This window comes from Temnothorax americanus, unplaced genomic scaffold, assembly GCF_048541705.1.
Source record: "Temnothorax americanus isolate GAGA-0224 unplaced genomic scaffold, ASM4854170v1 Scaffold59, whole genome shotgun sequence".
NCBI classification, from domain to species: Eukaryota; Metazoa; Arthropoda; class Insecta; order Hymenoptera; family Formicidae; genus Temnothorax; species Temnothorax americanus.
In genome coordinates this window covers 828,794-850,745 of record NW_027509741.1, presented here as the reverse complement: position 1 = coordinate 850,745, position 21,952 = coordinate 828,794, and the positions used below count along the sequence as shown (strand labels likewise).

The window sequence follows — 21,952 nt, the reverse complement described above, 5'->3', positions numbered from 1 at the left end:
ATGGACAAAGGCGAGCAAGTATGGACATTTTGGAATGCCGTGTTCTACTGTGGCACCATTTATACGACCATAGGTGAGTACAATATTTCTAGCAGTGTTCGCTAATCGCTCGTTTACCCGCACGGTATACGGGAGGTTCCAGGTTCAAACCCTGGCTGGGGTAATATTTTTTCGCAATAAAAATTTAAAACTATTGAATTTAGAAATTACATCAACTGACTAAAACCTATGGTCAAAGTTAATAATGTCTCGATGATGTTCTGAAAATGTGCTGTGTAAATCCGACAAACCAAGTTGGCTCACGGTTTTTCAATGTTCATATCGGTAAAGACGTTATATATTGCCAGTTACGGTCGATTTAAATTACTTTAATTGTTATTCTATTCACTGGCAAAATAAATTTATTATTCTGTTTGAAATATTCTTTGTTGAAGAAAACTATTACTTAAAACAAATAAAATTAAAAGTAGTTGCTTTCCTTGGCTGTAGAATATTCTTCTGTGTGTGATCCCTTTTAGCATCTCTGATCTTAAGGGGACAATCAATCTTTGATTCCTTGAATTTTACTAAATTTTTAATATGTTACACCGGATTTTATCTAATATAAGGTATAGTAATTCTGTCCAATACGTAATAGTTTATGAAATATTAATGTTTACAACTTTTCGTGTGCGTAATTATTTTAAAATTAACAACAAAGAAAATTCTGCAAAATAAAGTTTATTTATGTATTATAATTATGTATTTTTTAGATATGTATTATAAATAAGAAAAATATAGTTATAACAAAGTTAGTTATACATTACAAAGAAGTAGGGGAGACCGGGGCTGGTTGTCACATTTTTCAAATACTGATTTAAAAAAAAATGTTTGTGATATTTCATAATATCGTATACTACTTTATAATGTAGCTATATACATCCTTTAGGTATAAGAAAAAAAATTAAACTTGTATATATTTATACACAAAAAAGTTATTTAATTTTAAGCAAAATCATGCAAATGTGACAACTTAAACCCCATAACCAGGGTTAGTTGTCACATGACTCTGGATTGATTGTCATGTATTTTTCATGTAGAGAACACATACGACAAACAGTTCCTGTTTTAATATTTTATTAAAGTTAGTGACAGTTTTTGGTAAATTTAACTTAATAATATATTGCAGCATGAATTAAACGAAAAATTAATAATTTTCATAAACTTTGTAATATATGTCTCATAAAAACTTAGAGTAAATAAAAGAATAATAATTCTCATAAACTTTGAAATACTTTCATAAAGCTTTGAGTAAATAAAAAAATTATAACTCTCATGAATCCCATTTCATTTCAAACAACTTACCCTGAACGATAATTTTGTACAAAGAAGATTATATTTATAAACTATGTTGCAATGACGGTTAACTATAAAAATACATGAAAAATTATCTAAAACTATAATATTTCTTATGACTAAAAAGAAATTACGACTAGTAATTCCAAAAACCAACAAAACAATAAAAAGGTAAGAAAAATAGAGGTAAGAAAAATTTACTCACAACCTCCAATTTTTAAAAAGTGCTCGTAAATATCACATGCAATGTTTTTGAAACGAGCTATTTCGTACATCCTAACACGATAGGAGCAACCTATACTGTAGAGAAGAATATTCCACTCAATCTATTAAGTAAGATATAAGCTTTGTGACAGGGTTGGGTACGTCCCTACAAAACGCCCTTTTAGACCCCTTGGGGTAATAAAGTATCTTTTCTATCTATCTATAAGTTTTGTGACAACTTACCCGTGTGATGACTTCTAGTCCCGGTCCTACATCACAATTAACAAAAATACATTATATGACAATAATCTTTGGTGTCGGAACTTTCAATTTGTGCACCATTAATATTATAGTCACTATTATGTGTACACGTTTTTGGATCTATCATAGAAACATTTAAAACATATTACTAATTTACACCAAGCACATTTTATGAATGAAACTTTTTTGCATAAGCTTGGTTTATTTATCAATGATATCGAAAGAAACACATTTTTTAATATTTTATAAACTATTGTACATTGGACAGAGTTACTGTACCTTGGTAATTAGTGAATAAAGTGTACTGTAGTAATAGCATATTAAAATTTTAGTAAGATTCAAGGGGTCAGGGGTAAGTTGTCCCCTTAGCGCAATTAACGTGATATAAAGTCTAATAAAGTTTAAAATTTATAAGCAATTTTTTAATTTTAAATTAATTAATTTGTAAATAAATGTGGTATTGCACGTGTATGCAGTATCGTCAATATTATTTTTCTATCGAGCGGAGAATTCGTTTTCACGCTTTTTTAAAAAATATACTCAACACGTGAGAATGTTTATTTTCTTTGGGAAAAGAGGCAGGCATGAAAATGGAGTGATGCTATTTATATGTATACATATAATGTACGCGTACCTGGAAACAGAGCAATTTTCATGCGGGACATATTCCCGTACACATCAAGAGCAAAAAGTTAAGTGTCTTAAGCGGTTTCATTATTATGATAAAACGCTTTGATTCGATCTGACAAAACATTTTGCGACCGTATCTCAACTCGCGTCGTCCCCGCTTTCGTAAAGCTCGCGCAAGTTATTTTGATTTGTGCTGCTTGATGAGATTCAGTTTATTTGTCTTGAGCAGCTTTCTTCTAGAGTGAAAGACCGAAAGCCCGCAGAAAAATAAACGCAACGGGAGATCGATACATATATATTACGCTATAATGTGTAATATATATGTATATCAATATACTGCGTGTGCGATGCGACTGATTTCAAGCTCAGGTCTTGCATATAGGTTTATATGAATTGTCCAGATTTCTGATATACAGATGCATGCGATCTGAATGCACATCTGTTGGATGCAAATGATGCGGATTTATTCCTTGTATAGGAGAATAATATCTTTATGTTATTTTATAGAAACCGAGATGGAATTATTGCTCTTATTTATGACTCGATCAAAATCCTATTGGGATTTCCATATTGGGAAAATATTGATTTTTTTCGGTCGTTCGATTAACGAGCATATTACGAACTGAGTTATTTCTGAAATATAGTTATATTTAACAGTCGATAAAATATACATACAGTTTGTAAATATTTGCTATGTTACCGATTATTACCTATTGCATATTGAAAGTTCAACATGTCGTTCCGCACAAAATAAAACGTGACAAAATAACATATTCGCGCTGAATTTTGTAGGAAAAATTCGTGCTTTGCTGTGATACATGACGTACATGACCCAGTTTCCCAAGTGCTCCGTGCAATTTCTGCTCTCCTGCGCGAAAATTGATATCTACGCACGGTCAATAACCGATATGGAATTTCGAAGAAATGTTTTATTCGCTGACATATCGCCGTTTTGCGTGTGTCGGTATCTATCAAAGTCTTCGATATATTTCCGTGTAGCGGAATTCTGTCAATATTTCGATTTGCGATCACAAAGAGAGATAGCGAGAGAGGCGTGATTAAAAAATAAATTTAAAATGAAAATTAAAATTAAAATATGGAATAAAAAACAAAGTTTATATGTACACGCGTCGATTACACGCGTGTACCTGCGTAAAAGAATTATTTGGATTGGACACGCTACGTAAATACACGAATGAGATTAAAGTTGAAAATAAAAAATCTAATAAATTCTATCGAGAGATCCGATTCGAAATTCGTTGCGACACTTGCGATTATAAGAAATATTGCGACGTTCGTGGAAACATAATAAAATGCATTCACGGATAAGATACACGTGAAGCGTTTCTCTTATTGTCTCGATTGTTGAAAAAAATTTGGCGATTCGAACACTGCGCACATTCATGTAGGTTTGTGAACAACGACGTTGTGTATGCCCACGCGTACTATTTTGAGTTCTGTCATTATATAATGGAAAAGAACACGGGTAAGATGATCGTGGAAAGACGTAGACGTGTCATCGTGTTTTCGAGTTTTTGACGGACGCGAAGCGCGAGAAATCCTCTCGCGACGTTTTCTCGCCCGACCGAAATAAGCGCGCTTACTTAGCCGTGGCGCATTGTGATGTGGATGGAAATATTGCGCAGAATCACTATCGAGACACAAGCTGATATGGCAATTAAATGTAATTGCGTCCGCAAATGTTTTGTACGTTAATCGTCGTCCTCATATATCCGGCAAATTTTAATTAAATCCGTGCGAGAAAGCGGTGCCAAATATTCGAATTGGCTTTTTTGAACTGCGTTATATATATGCTGATGCATGTATGTACATGGATTTATTTACCATGTTGTTTATGACATTTTTTTTAATAAATAAAAATGACATATTTTCTTCTTTAATAAATATATATATATATATATATATACATATATAAGAAAGAGAAAGAATTTAATTATTATAAATTAATAATATGGAAATTAATGAACGCGAATTAATCTATTAAGTTCTATCTACAAAATAACTTCTTTCTACGAAATAACTTTGTCAATTTCTGTGTGCATGTATTTCAAACTACACACAGACAATGTGAGAATGCGTTTTCATTGAAACAACAAGCTCTTATCTCGTTCCATTTATGGTTTCATCTTGATTATGATGGTAGTTATTAATGGGTGTCGCGCAGCATTACTACAATGCCAAGATGAAGGAATATTGAAAACAATCTTGTTCTGGTGGAACGTAGCAGATGAAAGCACGCTTCTATGAATTGTATTTGTGTGCGGTCCATAAATTACAGTCGATCTCGAAACGCTAACGAGAATCGCGTGAATATCTATCGATATTTAGTCGAAGAAATCTGTTTGAACATAAATTATCCGATTTATTTTTTACGAAAGAGTCTTGCTTGTTACGAGTTCGACATTATTTGAATACACGTCGTCATTTCTATTTAATTTCTACATTTTTTTTCTACGAAGAACATTTGCATAAGAATTGAGTTAGATCAACGATTTTAAGCAAAATAACATTATCTTGACATTTTTTATATACGAATATAAAACTATCTGAAAAATACAGTATTCTTTTTTAGCCTATCGATTTAAGTGTCTGAAAATGACTGTTTTAAAATATTCTTTATGCAATTTTTTATATGATTAGGAGGTTAAAACTAAAATCTACATTGTATGTAATTTTCATTATATTTTCATTATATTACATGTTACATTTTATTATATTGCAACCATGTAACTGTTATACAGGGTGATAAAAAAAACTAAGTACCATAAATTTGTGTGATGAAAGAAGGGACCAATACAAGCATTTTAAGTATAGAAACCATGGGTCGACGACACTTCGTTACGACGCTACACGCGTTTAAAGTTTCACTGCGGTGTGGAAAAACTTTGGTACGTAACTTCAGAGCTCAATAGAAAACACAAATACAAGCATTTTGAACATAAGAACCATGGATCCCCGACCCTTAATTTCGGCGCTATGCAGGTGGAGCCTTTAAACGCGCGTGTAGCGCCAAAACTAAGGACCGGAGACCCATGGTTCCCATGTTCAAAATGCTTGTATTTGTGTCTTCTATTGAGCTCTGAAGTTACGTACCAAAGTTTTTCCACACCGCAGTGAAGCTTTAAACGCGTGTAGCGCCGTAACAAAGCGTCGTCGACCCATGGTTCCTAAACTTAAAATGCTTGTATTGGTTTCTTCTTTCATCACACAAAATGGCACTTAGTTTTTCATCATCCTGTATATCAGTGTTTGCATAATATCAGATATTACGCAGAAATGCACATAGTTGCTTTCAATCACAATTTCCATAATTTATAATCTTTATAAGTTCTTTTGTAAGAGTTTTCCTTGTTTAATTAATATTATTTAAATACGTGTCATGTAATCATCGTTTTTTAAATCTAATGTTAATAATTAACTTCTTAATTTTCTCTTTTAATTTTTATTTATTTTTTTATTTCTATATTTATTTTTTTATTAATTTTTTTAAATCAATTTTTTATTAATTTTTAAATCAATTTTTCATTAATTTTTCAACACAAAATGACATATTTTTGACGTGGGATGATCTGAGTAATCGGTGTATCTTCGAGCGATCCCATTAGAATTTTCAATTCTGACGAAGTCACAGGGTCAAAGGGCCACCCCGGTCTTCCAATTCTGGTGGTGCAGTGTAACCTCCGAGCGGTACCATCGGACGGGTTGCGGTGGTGCAGGCGCGGCGTCGCGACGCCAAAACCGCGGTTTCGATTGCGCGTGGCATTCCCGCTCGATATTCGCTGCAGTAAAGCCGGTCATGCGGTTCCGTCGCCGCGGCGCCGTGGCTCGTAGCGGCAAACGTCGCCCGTGCCGACGGTAGTGGTACTTGGTAGCGGTGGTGGTGGGAGCAGCCTCCGTTTTATTTCTGTCACGGCCTCGTTGGGGCCGGCTTCGCGAGTGCGTTCCTTTCGACGAGTCTCTCTACACGAAGACCGTCAAACGACGACGACAACGACGACAACAACGGTGACGGCAACGAAGAGTCGCACGATGGAAGACAGTTACACGGTTCACCGACGTCGAAAGGCAGCCGCCAGAAAGCGTGAGAAGACGCCTGATCCTTCGTCGAGGGGTGCCGCGTCGCGCATGGACACTTCGGACGATGAGGATGAGGAGAGGCGCGCCAGAATGGAGAGGATGGCTGAGGATGCGGAGAAAATGGAGCAGCAACAGAAAGAAAATAGACTGTCACAGCAGCAGAAGCAGGAGGTACCCTTGAAAGAACTGCAAAACAAGGATAAGAAAGGAGAGCAGCGTCCCACCAGGAGAAAAGACAGGACTGACGCGAGGAATTCCGCGAATGTGGATGACATGATCGCTGTACGCGCCGAGGTTGCCGCCAAGTCGGCGGCTGGAAATAGTTCGAAGACACGTGAGACTGATGCCGCGGTGATTGGCGACAACAGCACGCAACCTACGGAGCAAGTAAAGCAAGTCATCGAAGTAGCGAAAAGAGTTGATGATGGTACCACAAAGAAAGACGTCATCAGACCTGAGATTGTTCAAGGGGTAGTGTTCAAGGCTAGTATTGTTCAAGAGACGTCAGAGACGCCGAAAGAGACGAGCGGCGAGACCGGCAGACCTGTCGAAGCCCGCAAAGTCGAAAGGCGATTTAAAAGGAAATCGAAGGAACGTGTGGAGAGATATAGTCGATCAACGGACTCCAGCGATGTGGATGAAAAGAGCGAGTCGAGTCGAAAGCGGACGAAGTCACCGGAGGCGACCAGGTCTAGGACGAAAAAGACGAGCGGAAGAAGTCAACTCAGTGATCCGGAAGTACAAAAGAAAGACGCCGAGAGATCGAATCGAGAGAAGAGATCGAGTCGACAGAAACTGGAAGACGAGCCTCAGACGAAGGATGACACTGAGAAACCACGCTCGAGATCTTACCGTCAGGTCGAAGACACTGACGAGGTTCTGAAAACGGTAAAGAAAAGCGAAAGTTTCCCGCAGAAATATGTCGAGGAGCGGATGTTGAAGAGGTCCTCGATCGAGAAGAAGAAACAGATAATCCCGCTGAGTAACGAAAGCCTGATCGAGGATTTCGCGAAGGCCCAGAGAGAGTACCTGCTAAGGGAACGTAGCATTCTGGACCCAGAAACCACAGACGTGTTTCAGGACGCGGTTGAAGTTAGTTCCTTGAGAAGACGGAAATTCAGTCTGGTGTACAGCGAAAGTGAGTGCGAGGACATCGTTCAGAATGTAATACAGTCTTCCAATACAACTGATAAGAAGAAATCGTGGTTCTCTTGGTTGTCCTTTTGGCGCACTAAGAAGAAGGATGAAGATACCGTAAAAAAGAAGATTGAAAACGAACCAGATATCGTAGAGAAAAAGATTGAAGACGAACCAGATACCGTAGAGGAGAAAATTGAGGACGAACCAGAGCTCGTTCCGAAAGTCGAGGAGATCATAGTGGAGAAGCTAGAAGCTACGGAGAAGATTACTTTATTGGACTTCTTCAGAGCTCTCAAAGATATTGTCGGCGAGTTTAAAACCTTCGTGGCACAGAATCCACGTGAAACTACGATCATTAGGCGACTGCGTAATCGCTGCATAGCCGGATTGGTGCTCGTAATGATCTACTGCGGCCTCGGCGGCTTCATCTTTCGTTTCGTTGAGGGTGCCTTCGAAACATTCTACAAATGCGGTGTAAAGCGCGTGAAGCGCGACTTCCTAGATACTCTGTGGAATTACAGCCACAATTTGAGGGAGGACGACTGGAAGAGCATGGCGCGCAAAAAACTGATGGAGTTCGAGGAACAGCTTCACACAGCTCACGAAGCCGGCTTACATACGTACAGCGGTCAAAAAAGTTGGAGTTTCCTGAATGCGGTCGTGTACTGTCTCACTGTCATCACCACCATCGGTGAGAATCTGAGAATACGTTAATTGTCTTGGACGAGGCTTAAGGTGGAAACAATTTTCCTGGAGAGATCATCTTCTAGTAGCCTCCTTTTAATTTTTTTTTTTTTTAATGTTGATCTTGAAAATACAAGGGTGAGTCAATAATTCTCGCACTCTATTTCTATAATTTATTAGAATAATAGTAGAGAACGTTCAATTACATCATTTTTCAACATAATCCCTTTCAATGCACTTGTTTCACAAGCTTGCATATACCCTCGAAGAAAAAATGTTTCTAGTTTGTCTTTCAGTCATGTATGCACCGTTTCTTGCACATGTTGGTTGTTGTTGCATGACAATGCATGCCCAAATACTACTGTCCACAGTGTTCAAACGCTACATATAAGATTTGTTTTTTATAGCTGAACTAGTGTACACTCTCTGTACTTCAAGTGAGATAGGTATATGTTTGAAATTTGGCGAAAGCGAAAAGGGAAGTTTTAGTGCAGTCCAGTATCTAGTGTAGAAATAAAAAATAAACCTGTATAGTCCAGATCTCGCATCCTCAGATCACTATTTGTTTGGTTTACTTGAAGATTCCTTAAGAGGTCGTCGATTTTCCATAGACCAAGAAATGGTGCATACATGGCTGAGGGACAAACCAAAACATTTTTTTCGAGGGTATATACAAGCTTGTGGAACGCTGGAACAAGCATTGAAAAGCAAGGAGAATGTTGAAAAATGATGCAATTGTATATTTTCTACTGTTGTTCTAATAAATTATAGAAATAGAGAGCGGATAATTATTAACTCTCACCCTTGTGTATCATGTATAAAACTTCTCAGAAAAACTTCTTCACGAAGAAGTAGCGTCTTTGAACTGAAGCAGTTTTTAGCACTATATGCGTGTATATCTTATACGTCTTTATTTCTCTGATATAATTTACGAAAAAAGAAAAAAAATAGACACATTAAAATTAAAGGATACAGGATACAGGAGAAAAACAATTAAAGTCCACTTTTTATCGAATTTGATCTGATTATACTATCTTATGGCATTTTGAAAAAATTTTCATAATTCTTATCTGTTGTCTTTTTGATCAAGAACAGTTATATAATTCATTAGAAATAAGGTTAAAAGATATACCATGTTGGAGAAAAATGATCATAGTTTATGCGCTTGTGGGGCAGAACCATCAGAGTTCAACATACAATGTAAGCAAACACTATGATGTATTCCAATATTTACTGCTAGTACTTTTTTCAATACTTCCCTAAGATATTGGATGTCTTGAAACTTAAAATTACGTCTTTCTCGAAATTACTCCGAACATTGACACTGATCGTTTTTGCCCTCCCATACAGCACAAGAACCTTTCAGAAATATCTAAGAAATGTTTCATTCGATAGGTTGAAACATCTCATAAATATTTCAAAATGTTTCTGCAACAGCTCTGAGACATCTCTGGAATAGCAAAATGTCCGCGATTCTTGCACTTGAAACCTTTCTGAAACCGTGCTGAAAGGTTACCAAAATATATCTGAAAAACCTTTCAGAGATATTTAAAAAATGTTTTATCTGATGGAGAGTTGAAACATGTCATAAATATTTTAAAATGTTTCTGCAACATCTCTGAGACAGCTTTGGAATAGCAAAATGTCCGCGATTCCCGCACTTGAAACATTTTTGAGAAAGTGTTGAAAGGTTTCCGAAATATATTGCCGTATTTTTTTTATTCGGGCGGTCACCCATCCAAGTAGTAACCGCGCTTAAAGTTGCTTGACTTCCATGATCGAACGGGCTAGTGACGATCCTCTGGTTCTGATGCTTAATTCCTTCTAGTTTATGTTCATATCGTATAATAAGCATCTTTAGTGTTCAAAAATTTGAAATTATTTATTAACTGGCAAATATTAAAAACAACGCAACAACAATTGATATATTATAAATATTAACCTGTTGTGGTCACATGGGGTCCAGTGGACCCCAGGCTTTTTTTTCCCTTAAAAGTATACTATTTTAAGAGTAAAACGCAGGAAGTTTTTTTGCTTTATTTCAAAAAATTTTGATGAATATTTTTGTAAAAAAAGTCAAATTTAAAAAAAAAAAAAAAAAAAATTTTTTACGTTTTTTCAACATAAAAAATTTTTTAAAATTATTATTGGATTATAAAGAGGAAGTCACATAAACTAAATTCCAGTTCAAGGTTTGAGCGGATACATCAAAAAGAACGCAATGTGAAAAGTTGAAATGTTTTTGAAACCTTTCTGGAAGCTTTCTGCAAGAATCTGTGCTGTAATTGATATATTATAAATATTAATTAACCCGTTGTGGTCACATGGGGTCCAGTGGACTCCAGGCTTTTTTTCCCTTAAAAGTATACTATTTTGAGAGTAAAACGCAGGAAGTTTTTTTGCTTTATTTCAACAAATTTTGATAAATATTTTTGTAAAAAAAAGTCAAATTTCTCGAAAAAAAAAATTTTTTATTTATAAACTAAATTCCAGTTCAAGGTTTGAGTGGATACATAAAAAAGAACGCAAATGGCAACTGTTGTGGGGTCCATTGGAACCCGTGTGACCACTACGTTATTTTTAGGTGTGACCACAACGGGTTAATATAAAAGATTTGTATATCATTACATAAAATAATATTAATAATTTATATCTGAGAAAAACAAAAAGCCCTACATATGATGGGTGTGGTTTTTAGGGCTGCAATTAAAAATTTCTAAATTTGTCTATATTTACTTCTCCTAGATGTGTATAAAGTTTCATCGAAAACTCAACTAAAAGGTTTGCAAAATTATATTTTATGAAATGTTTCTAAAATAACTTAATTAAAATTTTTTATTGCGTGAGAAAGTTTTCAGAAACAGTTCAACTGAAAGGTTCACAAAATAATTTCATATGAAACAATTCAGAAATAAATAAACTGAAAGTTTTCAAATTTATTGCGTGAGAAAGGTTTTAAAAACAGCTCAAATGAAAGGTTTACAAAATCATTTCATATAAAACGATTCAGAACTAACTTAATTGAAAGTTTTCAAATTTATTGCGTGAGAAAGGTTTCTGAAACAGCTCAACTAAAAGGTATACAAAATCATTTCATATGAAACAATTCAGAAATAAATCAATTGAATGTTTTCAAATTTATTGCGTGAGAAAGGTTTTAGAAACAGCTCAACTGAAAGATTTATAAAATTATTTCATGTGAAACGATTCAGAGATAACTCAACTAAAAGTTTTGAAACATTATCTTCATGTGAAAGGTTTAAAAAACATTTCTATTGCAACATTTTATATGACATATTGCAGAATTCTTTCAGAGATGTTGCACATAAAATGTGAAAGGTTGAAATGTTTTTGAAACCTTCCTGGAAGCTTTCTGCAAGAATCTGTGCTGTATGGGGCTGTACCCTTCAAATTATTAATATAAATCTGAAAGATTTTTATATTATATATATATATATAAATGAAGAATTATATCAAATAAAGAAGAAAAGAGAAAAAAATTATTAAAACTCTATTTCTAATATACTTCTTACTATTATATTCATCCGAGTTTCTTTTTGTATTTTAAATCAAATGAGCTTAAAACAATTTCTCGTATTTTTTTCTTTTGAATTTAAAATATTTTGAAATATTTTTCTTCAAATAAATATCTATTAAATTACTATCGTTCGTAAAATAGTGTTACAACTGTTCACAGTTTAATGTTCCTCCGAAAAGATGAATTAACGTTATATCGACGACGTACTTTGTTTAGCGTAACAAGAGCACGCAAAATTAAGATAATTACATTTGTTACATGCATATAGTATATATATATATATATATATATATATATATATATATACATATATACTAGCTGGTTACCCGGGCTTCGCCCCGGAGAACATATATAATAAGACACGCAAATAGTCTCTCTCTCTCTCTCTCTCTCTCTCTCTCTCTCTCTCTCTCTCTCTCTCTCTCTCTCTCTCTCTCTCTTTCTCTTTCTCTCTCTTTCTTTTTCTTCTCTCTTTCTCTCCCTCTCTCCCCCTCTCTTTCCTCTCTCCCTTTCCTTCTCTCCCTCTGTCTCTCTTTAAAAAAATTTCTCTCTCCCTCTCACTTTTTCTCTCTCTCTTTCTCTCTCTTTTGTAACCAATTTCCAAAAAGATACCGGTTCCCGAAAAGATCGGTAACAAAAAATTATACACTTCATAGTACTCCTCGGAAAATTCTACCCCTGTTTGATCTATAATTTGTTGAAATTTGATCAATTATTTTTCGAAAAATTAGAAAAATTAGAAAAACCGGTTTCCAGAAAATCGGTAACAAAAAACTATACACATAGTGACACTCCCCGAAAAATTCTACCCCTATTTCATATAATTTTAGTAAAAATTATTTGAAAAAAGGCGAATACCGGTTCCCGAAAAGATCGGTAACGAAAAATTATACACTTCATAGCACTCCCCGGAAAATTCTACCCTTATTTGATCTACAATTCTTTGAAATTCGGTGAATTATTTCTCAAAAAATTAAAAAAATTAGAAAAACCGGTTTCCAGAAAATCGGTAACGAAAAACTATACACATAGTGGCACTCCCCGGAAAATTCTACCCCTATTTCATATACTTTTGGTAAAAATTCGGTTCAGGGGTTTGGGCTGGGCGTTGATGAGTGAGTGAGTGAGTGAGTGAGCCAGTCAGGACATCTTCCTTTATATATATATATATATATATATATATATATATATATATATAACTATATGTATGTAACTATATATATATATATATATATATATATATATATATATATATATATATATATATCAGATATACATATAAAACCATACGCGTTGTGAAAGTTCACGAATAAGTTTCGTTTGCTAGCTGTAGAACGTTTTATGGGTCCCTTATTGATTTTCTGACACATAAATACATTGAAATTCTGATGGTGCCTACACCATCTCTTGATGAAAAAGCGTCAAGAAAAATGCATGTCGGTGACGTATTTTGTTCAGCGCAACAGTAAAACGCAAAATTAAAATAATTATATCCGTTATACATATACATATCAAATAATACGCGTTGTAAAGGAAAGCTCACCAACAAGTTTCGTTTGATGTAAAACGTTTTACGGCGTTGCCGTAATAAATGCATTGAAATTTTGATGGTGTTTACACTCTCTCTAATCAAGAAAAACGCGCACATGTCGACAAGGTAAAAATTAATTTAAAAAACTGAAACATTTGTTTAAAATATATTTATTTAAATTGAATTTGGTTAAAAAACTAATAAAACATTAAGAAATGAAAATCGTTGCAAATTTAATAATAGGAAATAATGAATAAAATAAAATAGAAGATAAATAATTAATTAAGAAATTCACAATTTATTTATTTTTTATATTGTTTTAAATTCTGTTTAAATAGTTAGTACCTATTCTTTATATTATATCGTTTAGAGAGATCGTCAAGACGTGATAAATTTGGATCGTAAACGAGAAAGCTTCGGAAGCTCGATACGTCGTTAACTCACATTATGCAATGATGACAATGAGCACTTTTCCGATCGGACAAATTTGCAGAAAAAATACATTTAAATTTAAATTTATACATATTGATCGTATTCGTTAAGTGGAATCGTTCAATTGCATTCCCTGAATCATACCCAGCCAAGGCGAATGCTACCAGTTTACGAGAAAATAACCGTCTTATATAGCTCCGTTGCATGAATAATCTAAACTTAGACTTTACTCGCGACGTGCGTAAACGCGCCGCTTTTGCAGCGACGATTCAGAGACCGACGCAAACAAAATAAACTATGATCATTACGATTTCGTTCTATGTATGCGTCCTACAATTGAACTTGTACGACGCAATATGACCATTATATTTTTTATAATAAAGTAATATATTTAATAATATTATTATATATATATATAAAATATATGATATTAATTATATATTATATTATATAGGTATATATATATATAATATATATATGCAATAAAATTATATTATTTTATTATATATAATTTATTAGACATTATATACAAAATATATTAAATGTAATATAAATAAAAATATACTATGCTATAAATTTTAATATGGCAACTATGAAGCTAATTTTTTATTTCAAGATAAATATGTCAGAGATAAACCCAGCATTAAACGTTTCAATATACACTTAACTCTCTTTTTACGCGGTTTTTCTAAGTAACGCGGTTTCTGAAAAAATTTTTATCTCTCATTATTTTTATGTTACATAAATTTAGACCCATGGTCTTGGCGATTAATCTGACCGAAACCAATGGCCGTATTGTCATGACGATTATTATAGTAAGTTGGGTCGATTAAAAAGTCTTAACTGTTATGTTAATTAAATTAATTATAATTGCTGGCGAAGTAAATGTTATTACTTGCTCGTTTTATCTCTCATGTACATATACATCAGATCTTAATTTTAATTTCTAATAACAAATTAATTAATGAAACAGATATGTAAAGACTCTGTATATAAAAAATTCAAATTAAATTCTTTCTCTCTCTCTCTCTCTCTCTCTCTCTTCTCTCTCTCTCTGACAATAAAAGCCAAGCGTGGTGTTTTACTGCTCAAATTTATTATGTAGGTGATTCGCAAATACAGTCAAATGTGGTCAAATTACGTACGTTTCGATCCTTTTTGGGGTCATCTTCAGCGCATTATCCTAACATCCTATCTAACTAATTAATGAGACTATCCTAATTAATAAAAAAATTTCAATCGGACACATGTCCTTCCATACTATCATGTTGAAAAAACGAGTAATACCGTAGACAGATTATATAGGCGAATAAGTCATAATGTGATAATAAAATAAAGTTTTGTTTGGTTAATTACATATATGTGTTTTATCTTTTCATTTAAAGTTTCCATATGTTGTCAGCAGACCCTGAAGAAGTAAAACATAACCCATTTTCGCAATACATACTATACGTATGTACAAAAGGTTTTTCGTCACATGGTTGGCCTATAAATACAAGCACTTTTTACATAAGTAGACGCATACCGACCGATACCGAGTGAAAGAACCACGTAAAAAGAAAACTTTTTCAAATAGCACCATTCTTTTATGCAGTTTTTCTCAAATAACACGATTTCTTATTTTACGTGATACATATATGTATATCGCGTAAAAATGAAGTTGGGAGTAATACATGGGTGTAATAACATATTCTAATTAATTAATTGGGTGATTTTTCATTACAGGGTATGGACATATCTCACCAACTACGGACACAGGAAAAGCCATCACGATTGTGTACGCCATTTTCGGCATCCCGATGTTTCTTATAATTTTGGCCGACTTCGGTAAATTATTTACGCGCGGTATAAAGTTCCTGTGGGCATTCGTGAGAAGGTTGTATTACACTGGTAGTTGCCGTAAAGTCCGTCGCACTGCGCCCGTTCAGGTAAGATACATACTCCATGCGCTTTAAAAAAATTATCGCTTAAAGAAAAAATTAGGCCAACTTCCAAATTTCTAGAATCTTTCAAAATATCTTCAATTTACGATATTGCATATTTTCAGTATATTTTTTGCATTCCATTTTTATTGCATTACTTCTTATTTTTGATCGCTCAACCGATCTATCTGGATCCATCCATCCAGTTAATTAATAATTTTATCTCGCCCACTGTGGAAATCGCAGGAAGTTATGAAGGGCATGCAACTCGTATACGATCTCGCGAAGTTTCGGCGGCCCTCGCAGATGAATCCGGAGGAGATCGAGGAGATGCAGAGGCAGCAGACTCAGCAGCCACAGACGGTCCTGAACGTGGACGCCAACGCGCCCGACACGCCGGGTACGCCGGCATTATCGGCCTTTGCCGTCGATGACGAATTCAATCTACCGATTTCGGTGGCGATCGTCATTCTCCTGGCTTATATCTTCATAGGAGCCACCCTATACTCCATGTGGGAAGCTTGGAACTTCTTCGAGAGCTTCTACTTCGTCTTCATCTCTATGAGTACTATCGGCTTCGGCGATTACGTGCCAAAGGTGATTATCCTCAGGTCGAATGTCATTCAGTCGAACCAAATAATTAATAATTAATAATAACATATTCTTCATAAATTTGTAGATAAAAATTTATATTTCGATTATTTCTTCATCGACTTCGATAGACACATGAATAATGGTCGATGTAAGTTGAGAGGTAAATCGTACGACGTTGAGATATTGGTTAATGAGAGTTACTTGAGTGGAATTAGCAGAAGACTAATTAGCGTATTCATCTAAATGGCATTCTTTTAATTATTTATCATTCGCCATGACTGCTATATGTTAGGAATTCGCGAATTCCGTTTGATTTGCCCTTAGCCCCTCTTTGAATTCGCCTCTCGAATTTTATTTGCAATCTCACGACAGTTTGCATCTTTGCAAATGATTAATTTACTCTCGTGTTTCTTTTTTCCACGGTGGCGTTCAGATGGTAAGCCTTTTGACGTGTAAGACCTCTCTCTCAACGAGAAGCTGTATATCACCGTATACATGTATTCATTTCGTTGTTTCGCACAAGCTTATTTTCTTTCGTATCGTTAATTAGTGAAGTAAAGTCTTAGTTAATAAAATTATATAAGGTAAAGGTACCAATACCCGCGCGGACACTTAAGCATAGGAAATGTACCAATACCTGGACACGTATCTGTGTCTGGATACCTTTCAAAAAAATATAAATTTATGAAAATAAACGTTTGGATATTATAATTAAAGTTTCAAACTACAAGAAAAAATACTTTTATCTTTGATTTTAATTCGCGTTATACTTATAAATAATAAAGGTGTCCGGATATAGGTACATGTCCGGGTATTGGTACCTTTACCTTAAATACTGCGAGATCCACGATTCGTAGAACTTAACGGATTCATTGATTGATTGATTTAGCATCCCATATACATGATGTGTTCGATAGTATACCTGGTGTTTGGCCTGGCGCTCACATCCATGTGCATCAATGTCGTGCAGGTGAGCGACAACAATTTTATTTTAATACATTTATTGCCATATTATTCATATTTAAGTAACGCGTAAGTTTCAGCAAGATCTCCGTCATCCATTTGCGGGTGACAGTTGTATTTATTCCATTAAGAATGATTATTAAGTATTTGAGACAGAAAAAGAACAATATAAATTATATAAAAACATTTAAAAAACAATAAAGTATTAAAATAATTTATTAAATTTGTCACATTAAAAAGAGATTTATTCATTCTTTAATTTATCTGTTATTTAAAAAATTTTTTTTTTAATTTTATATATGTCACTACTTTCATGAATTTTATATATGTTTTAATCACAAAAAGATCTATTATTTGTGAATGACAGTTTTACTTATTCTATCTAAAATTTTATTATTAAATATATAATAATATACCTACATATATTTCTTTATTTAATTAATTTTTTTGCATAGCATATATATATATTTTGTGTAATTTGACTTTGTATATATTAAAAACAATCGCACACGTCTCTTTGCGTCTCCCAGAGCTTAATGACGAAATCAGCTTGGCACTCAAAGTGTTAAAGAAATTATAACAAATCAAATCAAGACTAATCAAGACTAATCCTTATATCAAATCAAATTAAGACGAGCTACAGATATCCATGTGATAACATAATTATATTTCTTATAATAGCTTTCAATTGAAACTAGTTTAATCAGATTAGTCCAGTTAGAAACTAATTAATTAGACTAGTTAGACATCTAGCACTTGCAGACTCGTTACACTCGTATCGATCTGATACGATTGATTTCATTTTTTATTTCATTCTTGAGCTTTCTATAAATCTCTAATTATATATTTTATTCATTTTTTCTGTTTTTTTTTTTAATGTTTTTTATTTTAGCTAATTACTTACAGAAAATGTATGGAGTATGGAATGCACTACAATCTTTCTTAAAATATTATTAATTTTATAATTATTGTGGTAGTCACTAAAACAATATAATTATATCTTTCGCATAACTTCATAATTCTTAATTATGATATAGTTATAATTAAAATGCTTATTTACCATTATTCATTAAGATTTCATCATTTTAATATTTCTTCTCATCCTCATTTCTGGAGAATTTTCATGTTAGCACATACATTTCAGTAATAACATCCAATAGATGCCAAACAGAATATTTCTAATTAGCAACAAGAATCTCGACAGAGTACCTTGTATCTAACACAATATTTCTTATACACAGCGTATTTACATATTCGTCTATTTACAAGAAATAATGAATGTACTGATTCAATGGCCGAGAATTAAAGTAGCGATGTGAAAATACGTGAGAGAACAATACTCATTAAATCTGATCGAATTAATCAGCTTAATCGTGTGTCGCCAGGTGATGCTATCGGATTCATTCAAGCAGGCGAGCCAGAAGATCGGAGCCACAATCGGCTTCGAGGTCGCCGACGACGACAACTCGATAAAACCGGCGCCGCCGCCGCCGGTCGAGGTCGCGGACGTCCACGTGAGCGCGAAGGAGTCTGAGAGCGGCGAAAAGATCGCGCCCAGAGCCAAACAAGAAGACGTCAACCTGTAGATGCACTTCTTTCAGGAAAAGTTCCTACACGTCTCGATCGAGCGCTCGTTCGAGTTCGTTTCTTGGAATACGCGAAATGTCTCTCTCTCTCTCTCTCTCACTTTTATTAAGTTAAATTCTGAATATCTAAGTTCCTTCTCTGTCAATGCAAAGACGGTCCTGATTGTCTCGGCGGCGCCAACAATGAAATCTTCAGAGCATTACATACGCTACACGTCCGTCTATCGTTGAAATCGCATCTAATAAACGCGATTCTCTCGAGTGTACATATATTTCTGAGACGCGCGAAGATGCGGATTAGTGAATTTATGGAAACTGGAGATCTAATCGCATCTGCCATCGTGTTTGATGAATGCCCGAAGAGATGGAGTTTTAGATGAGGCGATCGAGTTTTGCGTGTAAAACGATTGGGCATATAATTCAACGAAGAGGTTGAAACGAATTTATGTGAAACAATACGCACAATTATATTCAAATCGCGTCTTGTCAGGTGAGAGTCCCACAGATTGGGTTTGTGAATAATTTTAAGAGGAAGGTTTTGATGAAAAGTCACGCCAATAGTACAGGTGAAATAGTATTGTTTCATAATTTTATTTTGGAATTTTGGGCGTGAATTTAGAATTTGGTGATATATTTATGGAATTTTATGATTACAACATATCGTACAATTGTACGAATATAAAATAAAAGATACATGCCTACAGAAGATATATATTTTCCTATTTTTTATGACTGCACACGTATTCCATGAAGCGAATTAGCGCAATTCTCCCAATCGGCGGTAAATTAAATGCCTGTTACAGTGATATCTCCAGTGATAGTCTGTAATTATATGAATGCGATGGATTTCGAAGACCTATTTTTGTCAAAATACATCGAACCAAAAAAGAAATATTGCTACTCTGCAGCTGCTCTTGCCAAATGTTCGCGGGTAACAATACATCTCACGATTTATTTTTCGTAGTCTAGTGTCTATTGACAAGTATAAGAAGTATATGTATAAAAAGAAATTGGTATTTTGTATATTCTATCATCGCGTGACTTTGTAATTACTCCATCTGAGTTGACTTTTGTCGCGCGATGTGAAGTTGGCAAGAACGATTCACTTCAATGACCTATTCTCGGTCTGCGAGTTTTAATTAATCGTTTATCTGCGATAAATTATTCTATGATTTCGATAATCCTCCTGTTGGGATTATGAGAGGAAGTTACGATAATGTGTCATCATCGTATAAAAAGCATGTTTAATTTATGCAATTTACGTGATAATTACTAATCCCTTCAGTATGACATTTTATCTACGTTTGGAAAAATAAATAAGTGATAAATAAATTTGAAAAACTCATGTTAAAAAAATGGATGAAAAATTGCATGTGCATAAAATCATAATAATTAATATTCACATTAAAATTAATAATAATATATATATATATATATATATATATATATATATTTATGTATTCAAAGAAATTTAAAATTCTTTAAATCCCTTTTGATTCTCATTGTTTCTTTAAATCCCGAATTTCGAAGATTGAAGATTCAAAATTGTCCAGAATGACTAAACATTTTAAAAAATTTCTTTTTCCGTAAATGCGAATGCGTCGTTGTAGAATGTAATTGTAATAGTGAAGGGATTAAGATCTGACGAGAGAATTTCGATTTTCGTGACGGAAACAAAACACTCGTGCCTTTTCAAAGATGAGATTATTTGTTGAATTTTTACAGTAATTATATGGCAAAGATTCCTGTGCGTAATACAGTTTAATCTACAATCAACACACATATATATGCGAATGCCCGCACATATACATACACGCACTCACGCGCCACATACACACATCGCTATTCGGCAGGAATATTATTTTTCTTCTGCATTGGAAAAAAAGCGAACGGTCTGATGAATGTATAGTGTTTTCGTCATTTTATCACTCGTTGAAAATTAAATCCATGTAAATTATGAAATTGTAAATGTATAAATTTAAGTCACTGTAACAAGATATACAATTAATACTATTGTAATTATTAATAAATAAAGTAATCGCTCGTATATGTCAAAATACAATGGGAATAAAGGCCAACAATCGAGCAAAACAAAATGTCAAATCAATAGTTCATTTAATAATATATACAATTTAAATGACGTATTGTAATTATTATTTATCGAATTTATCTACAAATAAACGTAAGACTCGTACACTCAGATTGACATTCGCATTTATTCCTTATTATAAACATCAATATAATTTTAATTTTATGATCTTTTATAATACTTTTTTCTTCTTTTAGTCAAGTTTATTTTTTAATAATAATAATAATAATGATACTTTTCAAAAATCATTTCTCTCTAAATATAATAGTTTTATCACTTTTATATATGTTTCTTTTCTTTTTATTTTTAATCAAATTTTTTTTCTTTTGAAGATGATGCCTTTTTAAAATAGTTAATTTCTTTAATAAACTAAATATAATAGATTTACAATGTTTATGCAGTTTTTTATTCTTATTTTTAATCAATTTCTTCCTCTAAAAATAATGCTTCATATTTAGTTTTAAATAAATAATATAATTTTAAATATAATAATTTTATAATCTTTTGTGATATTTCTTTCTTCTCATTTTTTAATCAAGCTTTCTTTTCCAATAGTAATGTTTCGTGTTTTTATAAAATAATTCTTTTTTTTCTAAATATAATAATTTTATAATCTACTATAGAACTATAAACATCACAGACGCGCGCTTCGCACGCGCTATTTAGCTTTAACATTATACTATTACTATTACATTATTAACTCCTTGATACATAAAACTGTCAAAATATGCGATAACAAATGCTCACGAAATAAGCGCAATGAGAGAATCAATCAGCATCGCGGAAAAGCGGCAACAATTCAATATCTTACATGCCTTCTTTAAAAGCAGATATAATAGTATTTTTTTATTTTTAAATCACAAACTATTTTCTCTATTGATTTTTGTGTTTCTTTTCTTCTTGGTTTTATAATCAAACATTTTTTCCTAACATATTTTGTATCTT

At 33.5% G+C, this 21,952-nt stretch overlaps 1 protein-coding gene across 1 annotated transcript; it reads left to right on the top strand.

Moving 5' to 3' along the window:
* The first annotated feature begins 6,233 nt into the window (after nucleotides 1-6,233).
* LOC143904884 (uncharacterized) lies at nucleotides 6,234-21,120 on the top strand. The gene is made up of 5 exons (XM_077419862.1): nucleotides 6,234-8,359; nucleotides 15,579-15,781; nucleotides 16,022-16,372; nucleotides 17,259-17,339; nucleotides 18,718-21,120. The coding sequence occupies exons 1-5, from the start codon at nucleotides 6,481-6,483 to the stop codon at nucleotides 18,916-18,918; spliced, it is 2,715 nt and encodes a 904-aa protein (XP_077275988.1). The 5' UTR covers nucleotides 6,234-6,480; the 3' UTR covers nucleotides 18,919-21,120.
* Nucleotides 21,121-21,952: the final 832 nt, after the last annotated feature.